This window comes from Hippocampus guttulatus, chromosome 23 (genome assembly GCF_054856545.1).
Source record: "Hippocampus guttulatus isolate MCC_2025c chromosome 23, RoL_Hgut_1.0, whole genome shotgun sequence".
NCBI classification, from domain to species: Eukaryota; Metazoa; Chordata; class Actinopteri; order Syngnathiformes; family Syngnathidae; genus Hippocampus; species Hippocampus guttulatus.
In genome coordinates, this window is record NC_141283.1 from 4,260,685 (window position 1) to 4,273,636 (window position 12,952).

At 44.6% G+C, this 12,952-nt stretch overlaps 1 protein-coding gene across 1 annotated transcript; it reads left to right on the forward strand.

Moving 5' to 3' along the window:
• Positions 1-549: 549 nt before the first annotated feature.
• LOC147185804 (adenylate kinase 9-like) lies at positions 550-12,944 on the forward strand. The gene is made up of 34 exons (XM_086104362.1): positions 550-639; positions 1,357-1,420; positions 1,492-1,544; positions 1,669-1,765; positions 1,833-1,945; positions 2,033-2,194; positions 2,322-2,459; positions 2,535-2,609; positions 2,677-2,772; positions 3,639-3,778; positions 3,863-4,179; positions 4,272-4,292; positions 4,390-4,505; positions 4,929-5,076; positions 5,180-5,215; positions 5,294-5,440; positions 5,813-5,979; positions 6,463-6,678; positions 6,747-6,989; positions 7,461-7,582; positions 7,654-7,873; positions 7,995-8,066; positions 8,148-8,354; positions 8,455-8,673; positions 9,046-9,262; positions 9,685-9,886; positions 10,262-10,408; positions 10,499-10,716; positions 10,782-10,978; positions 11,140-11,309; positions 11,795-11,893; positions 11,975-12,077; positions 12,152-12,266; positions 12,355-12,944. The coding sequence occupies exons 1-34, from the start codon at positions 550-552 to the stop codon at positions 12,603-12,605; spliced, it is 4,998 nt and encodes a 1,665-aa protein (XP_085960488.1). The 3' UTR covers positions 12,606-12,944.
• The last annotated feature ends 8 nt before the right edge of the window (positions 12,945-12,952 follow it).

Genomic DNA, 12,952 nt, shown 5'->3' on the forward strand with positions numbered 1-12,952 from the left:
GGTGACGATAGTGTCTGCTCGAAACAAGCAGCGATGCGAGTTTCAAGTATTTTGCAGTAAGTGGAGGACTTTTTTTCTTCTCAAAATTCTCAAGTAAAGGTAAACCACTTTTGGGTCAAATTGGTTAAAACGTAATTGCTCATCAGTAATCAAGAACTCGAGTTGACTGGTTCACCTGCAATCTCGAGTAGCTACCCCAAACTGCATTTTATTGAAATGTGAAAATGGGTTTAAATAGCATTCTATCACATTTTTTGTAAATACAGCCAGTTTGTTTCAATATACCAATTTTATAATGTGGATTTGATATGGAGGAAGTTATCTTTTTAATATTAATCCCGTTTGTGTACTATGCAAACCGGCTAGACCTCGCCACCGAGTGCGTATCCCTTTGCAGCATCAGACCGGTTAAGATCCGCACATCTCGTCATTGATGTTCAAGATAAAGTAGCAATGTTATGATTGACGATTTCTAACGGGGGTCCTTCTTATATTTCTATTTGGTGCAATTAACCATATTTCTGCTTAATTTTAGGCACTAAAACAGGCATGGCTCTAGTGGACAATCTCATCGAAGAGGACGCCGAGAGACAGCGTCTACTTTCCAAACCGACCTGCTTCCTTGTAGTTGGAAGACCGGTAAATGATGTCACACATACACAGCAGACGTTGAGGGACACTTGCACAGTTGAAGCCATTTGAAAAAAGAATTTGACACTCTTGATCTCAGGTGTCAAAGTCAAGGCACGGAGGCCAGATATGGCCCGCCAGGTCATTTTATGTAACCCGCGGGAGCAAATCATGTGTGTCAACTTTCATGATCCTTGCTGAAATATGTACCGTAATATCAAATTGTCATGGGAAATCAAGAACGTTGAGATTTTGCATCGGCCCTCCAAGGGAAGCCGTAACTCCGAAGTGGCCCGTGACAAAAAATTAGTTTGACACCCCTGCTCTTGATCGTAGTATACTACTGAAAAAAAATCTGGTATATGGTATAAGAGAGTTTGGCTAAAAATGGGTGCAAAGTCACTCGGATAACTGATATGGGTAAGGTGATAAAATTTGTGTGGGTGCTTCAAAAATTGTTTTAATTGAAATCTGTTTGTCTTGTAAAGCAGGCGAATATGCTTGATGAGCAGCGGCTTCACCCTATGCCTTTTCGATTGCCTTTGTTTGACTGTAAAATTCTGGATTTACTTTTTTTATGACTGAATCTGATTGAATCAATCTGTCAATCAATCATTCAAGATGACTTCAAAAATAGCTCTTGTATTTCAGTCCGGAAAGGATCAATAATAACAAACCTGGCATGTTTAACTCGATAACAATAACTTCTGACGTCCGTTGTTGCAGGGTGTTGGCAAATCCACCCTGGCTAAAAACATTGCAGAGACCTGGGGGTGCGTTTTAATTGATGGTAAGCATAATCTCTCTCTACCTTTTACAAACGACACCTATCAATTCATTCCAACTGTTTCCCAATTGGAGACACGGAGGTGCTCGACTCCCACATCAGAAATAAAACAGAGGATGGCATCAAGGTAATGCTATTTACAATCTTTTTAACCGACAGTTCCTCTAAAATTGTATTTGTTTTTAGTAGTGCCTGACGGGCCGTGCGTCATATCTTTTCCCACATCTGCACTAAAGCCGATCATTTTACAGCTGCTGGATATCCTAAATGCGGGCGCAAGTATACCAGAAGATGTGGTCCTCCGGCTCATACTCGACATGCTGAACTCAACCAAAGTTGAGCATTACGGTAAGGCTTTGGTAGCATGATTTCACAGCACATCTTACCACTCCGATGTTGAAATCACACATCGCAGGCTACGTGTTGAGCTGCCTGCCGTTCATGTCGGAAGAAGGCGTTAGCGTCGATGAGCAAATGGAAATGATCAGGAAGCTCAAACTCAAGCCGGACTTTATCATCAACATCAAGGTTTGGTCGCACCACTGTGCTTCTCTCTTGAGTTTTCAAAAATAATAAAAAAAACTAAAAATGTAATCATGTTTGCTGTCTTGTCAGTGTGCTGACAAGGACTTGGTCAAGAGGCTGTCAAGTCAGAAGCAGCACCCGATGACAGGTCTTCTGTACAATCAAGATCAATGGAAATTGGACAATGAGTTCCACGTGACGGGATTTATAGAAGAGGAAATAGTGGAGGAGGAGGATAAGGAAGACTCGCAGGTATCTGTTAAACCTCACAAGTGAATCGAAAAATAAATAAATGGGGCAGTGACCCACCAGATTCAGCAGATGGAAAATCCATGTCAGCATCTCCAGTGAATAATCGAAGACTTTTTCATGCTCGCAGGACGAGGATGAAGAGGAAGAGGAACAACCTCCTCAAAGGTGCACTATTGATCAGCTGGTGTGGATCCCTGAACGTCAGTCCCGAAATACTTCTCTCAGAATCAACACGTACAAGGATAACATCCTCAGACCGCTGGAGGTACAAATTCTCACTGTCAGAAGTAGAAGAAAGAGGAGCTCCATTGCATTATAACGCATCCATCTTGTCGTTCAGGACTACATGATGGACCACAACCCTATTTACCTTTTAGAGGTGGACGGAAGCGACACACCCGAGGAGTTGCTCTTCGTAAGTCGCTTCATACAAACAGTATGTTGCTCGGTGTTACTGATGTGTGTTCCCTGTTTGCTTCTAGTTTGTGTTGTCCCGCCTGGGATCGATGGCCATACAGCGTGTGTCCGTTCCGGTGGTCCTCCATCAGAACGAAGAGTTGCCCGAAGACATCGAAACGGTCAGTTCTGCACAGCGTCGAAGGCAATTTTGTTTTGTTTGTATTTAGCATTAAATTTAAAAAAAATGTCAGTAGTAAATAAACTATTTGGTGTCTGCTAAACTGATCTCTTTATCGGGTATAGTACATCTGGAAAGTATTTCCATATTTTGTTCTGCCTTATTTCCTAAGTTAGGTGTGCCAAGCTTGCTCCATCATCTACAAAAACACGAAAACAGGCTTTATTTACTGCCAAAGGTGTACCAACAAAGTATTGATCAAAGGCTACGAATACTTAATGAACATCCATCCACCCATTTTCTGGTCTGCTTAAACTCACAAGGGTCACTTGGCGTGCTGCAGCCTATCCCAGCTCTCTTCGGGTAGTCGACGGGGCCACCCTGCACTGGTTGTCAGCCAATCGCAGGGCACACATAGACGGGCAACCATCCGCGCTCACACTCACACCTCGGGACAATTTCGAGTGTTCAATCAGCCTGCAATGCATGTTTTTGGCATGTGGGAGGAAACCGGAGTACCCGGAGAAAACCCACGCAGGCAAACATGCAAACTCCACACAGGGAGGCTGGAGCTGGAATTGAACCTGGTACCTCTGCACTGTGAGGTCAATGTGCTAACCACTGGACCACCAGGCCGCCACTTAATGTACATGTCATGTCTTATTTTTTGCTTTCAATACATTGGCAAAAATAGTTTCATGTTGTTCTTATGGGGTGTCGTGTATAGAATTTTGAGCGGAAAAAAAAACACTGTAAACACTTTCCAGATTGTACTGTACTTGCGACTTAATGGACATGGGAGATATTCCGCTATATGTGAATGCAAAAAAACTCCAAACCCAATGCTGCCTCCCGTCTGGTTTATAGGAGGATCTTTTGAGGTTTATGTCCTCTTCCAGGATGTTGGTCCCAGGCTTCCGCTGGAGGAGGAGCCGCTGGGGTCGAAGTTGTCCAGTCGCACTGAAAGAAGGATTGTTGGTTCCCGGAAAACCGGAATTCTCTGTAGGGTGAGGCTTCTTTCAATCAGTGGTGCCTTGAGAAGTGAGTTGAATTTGTTTTGTGACCACCTCTCCTCTGAAACCCTTCGACAGTTTCCGGGACAAAATGTACATCCTTTCATCCCAAGAAGCCTACGATAAGTTTGTGACCAACCCCAGACGCTACTTACTCCCTCCGATGCCAAGCCCCCCTTGTAGGGTTTGCATCATTGGAACAAAAGCTTCGGGGAGGCCTGACCTTTCCAAACTGATGGCCACCAGGCACAACGTGTCCGTGCTGGAGCTGGAGAAACTGGCGGAGCCTCTCGTGGCTGAGCTGGAGAAAGAGTGGCTCGTAAAAGTCAAAGAGGACAGCACGCAGGCTGCCATGGAGAAAATCAGGACCAAGCAGCAAAACGAGCAGAGTTCTGGCAAGTTATTGTCCCGCTTCTCTCGGTTTAGTACAGTCTCGTACAATAATGTTACCATTTCTCACATTACTTTTGATATTTTGCCTCCCCAGATGGAACCCCTGCTGTGGAAGGTAAGAACACACTTAAATTTACTGAATTCACTTCCGATAGTAACAGAGAAACAAATGTCCTGAGCACAACGTTCAAATGCTCTTACGATGTCTTCAGTGACGGAAGATCATCCCGAAGTGGTGGCTCTTGTGCAAACCGCTCTGGAGGAGGCCAAAAAACAAGATGCAGCCAAGGAAGTCTATGCGCAAGCTCTGATGAAAGTCGTCAGAGAAGTATGTTTATTTTATCTCTATAGGTGTGTGTGTGTGTTTTGTCTTATACTGCCCCCAGGTGGCCAAGCTGGGCACATCAGAAGGAGCAGCATGATGGCCATTGAACTGATGCAAAGTGTAGCAAAAACATATTCTTACACGTCTTCTTTTCAATTCCTTTCCATGATGTCATTACTGTTGTTCAAAAAAAAAATACAATACTATCGGGTGAGTTTTTATTCTCATTGAAAAAAAAATCTTGAATAATTTTTTTGAGGGGAGGCAGGAACTATCAATGGTATTTCCATTCATTTCAGTGGGGAAACATGACTTGCGATACTCGTGCGTTGCGTTACAAGCATGATCATAGAACACTTTAAACTAGAATCTCAATCAATCATGACTTTTTTTTTTTTTTTTTGCGCTATGTGTTTATTGTCACAGAATGAAACTTCCAACGTGGGTGCCGATGTGGGCAACGGCTGGGTGCTTGACAACTTTCCCAGGAACGCCTCCCAGTTGGAGGCTTTACATCGAGCTGGGATCCATCCAGATTTCCTTTTCTGTCTCATGCACACTGAGGTGAATCAGAGTAAGTAGTGTTCAGTTTGGTGTCTTCTGTCAGGTATTTCTCATCCTTCCTCACCAATCAGAGCAGCCAGGTTTTTATTAACATTGCTCCTTTTGCAATGCAGATCAGTCCGGCACTCCGCAGACAGAAAACACCGAAGGTAAGACAATGATTCCTTCCTATGTTACAAAATATTTGCGGACCTTGTCTTCGTTCCCTCACCGTGTCGACTCTTCAGATCAGCCGGAGCTCAAAGCCGAGAAGGATCAGTTCACGAGAGAATGGGAAGGGCTGCAGCTGTCGCTCAGCATAAGCCACTCGGTGCTGCAGACCGCCAGCAGGAGCCCCAAGGAACTTCTGGATGAGATTGTCCAGCTCATGGAGAGTGAGTGGAAACCCTTTTGATTCTCTTTACATTTAAGTGACACAACCTTCATCCATTTTCTATCACACTCAGCTTCTATGGTGAGTATTGAGGATCGTATTTACATTTTTTCGATCAATATTGATCCTGAACTGCTCCAGATGATGTTTGCACCACCCTTGTGATCTGTAATGTTGCGTTTTTGTACAGTATTGACGGTTTAAAATCGCGTATGTTCCCACTGAAGGGCCCAAAGGCACGACTCGCCATCAGCGTTACACAATACAATATTTTGTCTTTACAAAGATAATACTGGTCCATTTTGAATGACGTGTAATTCTTCCCGGGGGAAAAAAACAACAACCATAATTGCCACACTTAATTGCTCTGCAGAGCCCTTCAAGTATTTGCCCAGAGAGTTCTCCGCCGTCGACTTGGATGAGGAAGCAGAAGATATCGAAGCCATTGCAAATCTGGAAATTGGCAACGACGAAGACGATTCTTCCAAGGACACGGCCGAGGAGGAGGAGGAAGAGGAGGAGCAGGAGGAGGGGGAAGACGTCAGTGAACAGGCCATTCTGCATTGAAATGTCTGCTTACTACTCCTTTAGTGTGTTGAGCACATGAGATGACCAACGAAGTCACTGTCCGTCTCCTCGCTCCCCTAATCGGATATGTCACGTAGCTCCAAGACTGACTTGTGAGAAGCAGCATAGTGCCACAGCACATCAAGACTGCTGGAAAATACAAGAAGAAAAAGTTGTATTGTCCCTCACTATATTGCGGTTAACATTACCATCGATCTTTTTTTTAAATTGTACATATGTATCATAAAAGACAGAGAATGCCTTAAAGTTTGGGAACATTTCACACATAATAATCAAGTGCAATGAATAGCCGAACTGGCTTACACAACAGCACGTCGATGGTAAAGTAAACATGGCTAGCTAATTTAAAATAGCATTGTTAGAAAATCTAATGGGGTCTACCACTGCTAATTAGAACAAATTTCAACATTTTGAATCCTTTTCTTCCTGTAAAAGTCAGAATCCCGAGGGGATGCAACTTCCAAGAGGTCTTTTGGCGATACCTTTATTTTTTGCCCGGTGGTGCTCAACAAGCAGAATGCACTGGTGCCCTGCACAGATGAGATATCATCCAAGTATCGAGAAAAGGTCTACTATTTCTCCAGTGTCGACGCCAGGGAGGTCTTCATGCTCTCTCCCGAGCAATTTGTCGGACATACCGAGCTTCTGAAGGTACAAACTGAATAATGGAAAAGGTATGAAACACGTGAACACATCGTTATCTCACACGTGTCTTTCAGCCCCCTGCCCTGCGGATATTTGTGCTAGGATGCAGAGGCTCCGGCAAGACCACTCAAGGCGAGTGGCTCGCCAAGCAACTTGGCCTTTTCCACATTCAGTTCCGGGAGCATCTTCAAACTCTCCTCATGCCAAAGATGAAGCATCGAGTTATCCCCGCCGACGAGTCGACGGAGGAGCATCTGAAGGGCTTGAAGTCCGCTATCGAGGAGGTCCGAGGTGAAGAACCTCCGGAGGTAACTGAGGTAAGCTTTCCAGCTAATTGCACAAAATGAGATGCTGTTTTAATGTTGGGCTGCCCGGTGATCCAGTGGTTAGCACGTCAACCTTACAGTGCAGAGGTACCGTGCAGAGGTTCAATTCCAGCTCCGGCCTCCTTGTGTGGAGTTTGCATGTTCTCCGTGGGGCCTCCATGGGTTTTCTCCGGGTACACCGGTTTCCTCCCACATTCCGAAAACATGCATGGCAGGCTTATTGAACACTCCAAATTGTCCCTAGGTGTGAGTGTGAGCGTAGACGGACAGTTGTTCGTCTCTGTGATCCCTGCGATTGGCTGGCAACCGGTTCAGGGTGTCCCCCGCCTACTGCCCGACAACAACTGGGATAGGCTCCAGCACCCACCGCGACCCTTGTAAGGATAAAAGCGGTTTGGAAAATGAATGAATGAGTTTTAATGTTTTTGTGCATCTTTGTTTTGTTTTGTTTTTGTCCGTAAGGAGGATGCGGGACTGACAGATGAGGAAATTGGTATTCAAGCCTACTTGGCTGATGACCTTCCACTAAGTTCACATGTCCTGGATACGGTCATCAATCCTTACTGGAAAACGGAGCCTTACATGTAACACAGCAAACACACACATGCACCACAACTGTGATAGCACACAGATGCTCTCTGAGTGTTGATTTCAGGTCGACAGGATTCATCCTCGAGGATTTCCCTCACAACACAGAGGAAGTGCAGCACATGATGCAGCATCAGCTTTATCCTGATGCTGTGGTCACCTTGATGGCCGGGGTGGAAGACATTCAGGCACGCCTGTTGCCCAAATTCTGGCAGAGGTGGCGGGATCACTGCGACCGGCGTGAAAGTTTACTCGATGTCCTCCGCGAAATACACAGCAAGGCGCGGGTAAATAGATATGCGGAAAAATAAATAAATAGATAGATAGATAGATAGATAGATAGATAGATAGGCAGGTAGGATGTACATTTATGTGCAACACAATGGTGACAATCTGTCTTAAATACAGGAAGAGAATATTACAAAGAGGAGGGCAGAACTAATGGAGGAGAAAGCGGCCTCTTCAACAGCCACAGCAAAAGTAAGCCATCCCGTCCACCACTGTCACACTTTGACTATTTTATTTGGTTTTCACATTAACCTCAACCTCAAAACAAACCAGTTTAGTTGCCGGGCTGAAGATGAGGACGAAGAAGACTCTGCCAACATAGAGGACGAGATCGAGGCCATCCTGGAGGAGGAGTACCCCATTGAAAGGTACGATGAGTTCAGGGATGAAGATGAAGTGGAGGAAGCAACTACGGAGAGGCTGAACATGGAAATTGAAGAACGTTACGTGGCAGACTCAAACAACATGGCTATCGTGCTGGTAAACGTGATACACAATACCATCAGACACTGTGGCAGTTTCACTAACCGCCACACATTTTTTTTAAAACATCCCCCAAAAAATTTTTTTCCACACATAGGAGGTTCTAAGCGAACTCAAAATTCCAAGGATATCAATCAACGCTTCCCGCAAGACGCCCGTCGTACGGCGTCAACTCCTCCTGAAAGTGGAGCCGCTGCAGGCCAACCGTGAGTCACTCTTCCAAAAATGCCAGCCCATCTCGTACAACCTGGCACAGCTGCTCCTGCTCTACTCATACAAGTTCCACAGCGCCTTTGGCTGTATGGACCCCGTCAAGGTAAACTTGCAGTGTGAAAGCCTTGGAATTGCTGTAATGACTCTTACTATTGTTTTTTTGTTGTTGTTTTTGTTCAGTCGGAATATTAGGGGACCTCAGTATGTCAAAACACTCATTTTTCCAGACCTGTTTGAATTTTCCTGTTGTAGTTGGTTCCGAACACAATCTTTCAAAACGCATTCAGTATCGCCTCCCCCCCACCCCCGAAAAGTTGTGAGAAATTAGTCACAGGCATTAGTATCACCAATTGACATGAAATTGGAAGTCTATCATAACAAAATTCATGAAAAAGTCCCAAGAGCAAGCGGAGTCATTTTGTGTCTAGTAAAAGTTGTACAAAAACAGATGATCTTTCCTTTTCAATTCACACAGCGTTACAGTGAAGGGGACCTCATCCAACCTGTGCTGTGGCCTCTTGATACTGCCTTTCCAGTGCTCTTCAACCAATATATCTACTTTTTCGGTTCCAAGAAGAACCAGCAAACATTCATACTCAACCCCTTGAAGTACCTCCGGCAGTCAAAACCTTCCCCTATGCTTCCTCTTAAAATGGCCATCGTCGGACCACCCAAATCAGGGAAAACAAGTGGTGAGTCCCGAAATTCCTTTATATGGTATTCCACAGGATTCAATTTTGGGGCCCCTGATATTTTCATTGCATTTGCTGCCCTTGGGTTCAATCTTCATAGAACATTTTTCCGTTGCCGCTCCCTCCCTTTGGAATGACCTTCCATTGAATGTTAGGCAAACCCCCATCATCTCTGTTGAACTTTAAAACGTGTCTTAAAACACATTTTCATTCTTTGGCTTTTGACTCAGCATGACACTCGCCATTGATTTAGTGTTTTATTGTCTTTACTGTTTTATATTATTAAGTTATTGTCTTTGTTTTTGGATGTCTGATTTTACTATATGTACAACTAACTTTGTATGCAGCTGTGGTTATTTAACTGCTCTAAAAATAATGTAGAGTCAACAGTTGAATTTTCACATTCTCTGCCGTTTACGCAGTGGCAACCATGTTCGCGCAGCGGTACGGTTTGGACCTGTTGTCCATCGGCGGCGTAATGAGGCGCATACTTGAGGAGCAGGAGCACAGCGACTTGTCGGTTCAGATGAAGAAACATCTCAACCAGGGCCTGGTGGTGCCCGATGAACTGGCCATCCAGTGTCTGGAGAAGGTGCTCATGAGCTTGGTGTGCAGTACGCAAGGGTGTGTAAATGAAAACTTAACAACACAATGTACCACAATGGATCATTTCACATTTTTTTCATTCACCTGACCGTGCTTGTTACTGTATATGCTCTGTGATTGACTGTTGAACAGACTAGAATCAAGACTACAATAGTTGGAGAAGTTTCGTTGTAGTTAATTTTTAATCCAGTTTTGAGTTTTGTTTTTTAAATGCAGCTAATTTAATTCTGATGTGCCCGCCTTGGCCACTTGAGAGCAGTATAAGACAGACAGACTGATATGCTCTATAATGACCTGTCTGAACTCCTCTCAACTCATCTGTACGGCACTAATATTAATCGTTGTTCGCAGAGAATAAAGAATACATGAATCGCTGTTCTTGTGCTATTGCAGTTATGTGTTGGATGGCTTTCCCATGACCATGAAGCAAGCGGAACTGATGCAGGACAACAGCATCATCCCCATGATGGTGGTGGAGATGGAGCTGGATACGCTAGAGGTGCTGAAGCGAGGCCTTGCGATCAAGATGGAGGAGAACAAGTCAGAAAACCCCATCCTCCACTTAACCACCAAACAACAAATGTCACTGACGCATATATCCCGGCGACCTCCCTTTTTTTTTCATTGTAGGCCCCACCTGATGCATGACAGCGCCGAGATCCTTCATGTCCGCAACACCTGCTACAAGCAGGAAGCGGAGCTCATGAGGCAGCACTTTCAACAGCAGTATGAAAATTGGATCCAAATGGATGGCCTCAAGAGCAAGTGGTACATCTGGGAATGCCTGATCAAGGAGATCAGCATCAGCATGGAGTACATCCACACTTACCTGAGCAAGACCAGAAGCGGTAAGTTCTGAACGAGCAAAAGGAAGGACGAGCTCGGAGTTGAACTGTGTGTTTTCATGATGCAGGTCAGGCCGGCTGCATCAACAGGCTTTGCGTCACACCCAGAGAGTTTCAGCGTCAGATTGGGGAGTTTGGCCACTACTGCCCCGTGTGCCTCGCTCTGCAGAACCACCTTGTGGACTGCTCAGAAACTGCATCCCTGATGTATGCTGCGGAATACAATCGGCGATATTTCAAGATGTGTAGCACACAACATTTGGAGGTCAGCCTTAAAAAAAACAACTTGAATTTAAAACATATAAGTCTGAAGCAGCAATATAAGAGTTTTGGATTTTTCATGACAGTTACTTACTTTGTATGTTGTGGTTTAGTTTTCGTTAACTACAATAATCTTGTTGTGACGAGAGTTTTATTTGATGGCAGAGCTTTCTTGCCAGTCCGGATCAATTTGTCAGCCCCCTCTGCCCGCGCCCTCTTCCGGAGGCAGACCTGCTGCCCAAAAAACTAACCGAGGCAGAGGTGAAGAGCAGATTCCCTCAGCAAATTGAGATGAAAGGTTTCTGCCCCGTCACTTATCTGGATGGCAAAGAGAGGTACATACATACTCAACAGGTTATCACACTTATATTTCACACCACAATGGATCTAACATAAAATACCTCAGCAGGGTAATTCATTTGTGACAGCAGCAAAATACAGTGCCAAAATATTTGAAAGGAATACAATCTAATGAAAGGCGTTATTTGTGTTTCCAAGCCAAAAAAAAGAGAATTTCTTGAATTTCCATGTTATGTCAGCTGCTTGTTGCTAGGTAGACTAAATTGTGGGCTTTTTGTGAAAATTTTGGTGGTGCTTGGGTGCACAAATGATTGTGTTTGTTCAGTTGCTAGGCAGAATTCTCAAAATAATCATTTGTTTCCCCTCCAAGGCCACAAAAAATGTAATTCATTTGTACTGTGAAGATTAAGATTAATGTGTTATTTTTACACATTAGTTCTAAAATCAAGTTCTGTATTAAATATAACTTGTCATATTGCACTTGGTTTAGTCATGCTTTTATGCGGTTTCCTCTCCCAAGGTACGAAGCCCTGGTACACGGCAGCATGGAATTTGCAGTAGAATACAGAGAGCGGCTCTACACTTGCGAGACAAAGCAGAAGCAGTACAAGTTTTTGAGGTGAGACCAAATCTGCGCTTAATTTTTTTGGTGCTACTTGGCAACAGTCTGTTGAGTGGCTGGAATACTTAATTTCTGAAGCGCTCCTGAAGTCTACTGGGACCTTAAGTTGCCCAGTAAGGTTCCTCCTCTTTGCGAGCCGATCCCGCTCACCTCTCTCCCTACGCTGGGCTACCTGGAACAGGTGAGAAACACTCTGAGCTGTCACATTGTCAAGGTTTGATGCATGTTTTGTGAGCCGTTTGTGTTGCTCTGAAGGGTGTGGCAGTGGCGGTCATCAAGGCCATGACGGCTGTTGGGTGCCTGAAACCGAAGTTTCCTTTCTTCAGTATGGAACGATCGGCTCTCCACTACGTGGCGTTCTACCTGAAAGGTACTCACTCACAGATGACAAAGCACAAATGAACTGCAGTATTTCTGCACATGGCTGGCAATCCAAGTTTTTTTTTTCCTCCCTACAGCATTCAACCACAGCAGCACAGAACACATTCGACAGATGTACAAAAAAAAGCTGGCCTCCTTTGAGGAGAACTGCGCACTCATTCCCTACCTGAGCTCGTTGATGAGAGCCGACTACAAGCTCCCCAGCGAACTCCCCGTCGACTTTGACTTCAAAATGAAAAAGTTTCTCGCCTTGCGAGACTCGCCCAAAGTGAAATCTGCAAATCTAGCCTCGGTACCGATGCGCTCTGTGATGGACAATGAACTGTAACCAATGTACTTCAGACGCAAACACTCAGATCATTCAACTTGAGTCCAGTTTTGTTTTCACGGCATTGTGCAAGTCAGAATTGATAGCGCTCTGTCGTACCGACCCCAATGGCCAATCAAAGAAAATGTCTTATATGAACAACACACACTTGTTGCTTGGCAAACCTCATAAGGATTTATCTTCCTGTTTTACCTTATAGGCAGACTAGCTCATGGTTAGCCACTTAACAGCAAGCCGCTATCCTGAGCCAACAACCGCCAACTCTACATTCACTCCCACATCACTCACCGGGCCAGGCCCTGCCATTTAAACTCACACAATTAAAAGTCACAGATACTATGGTGTGG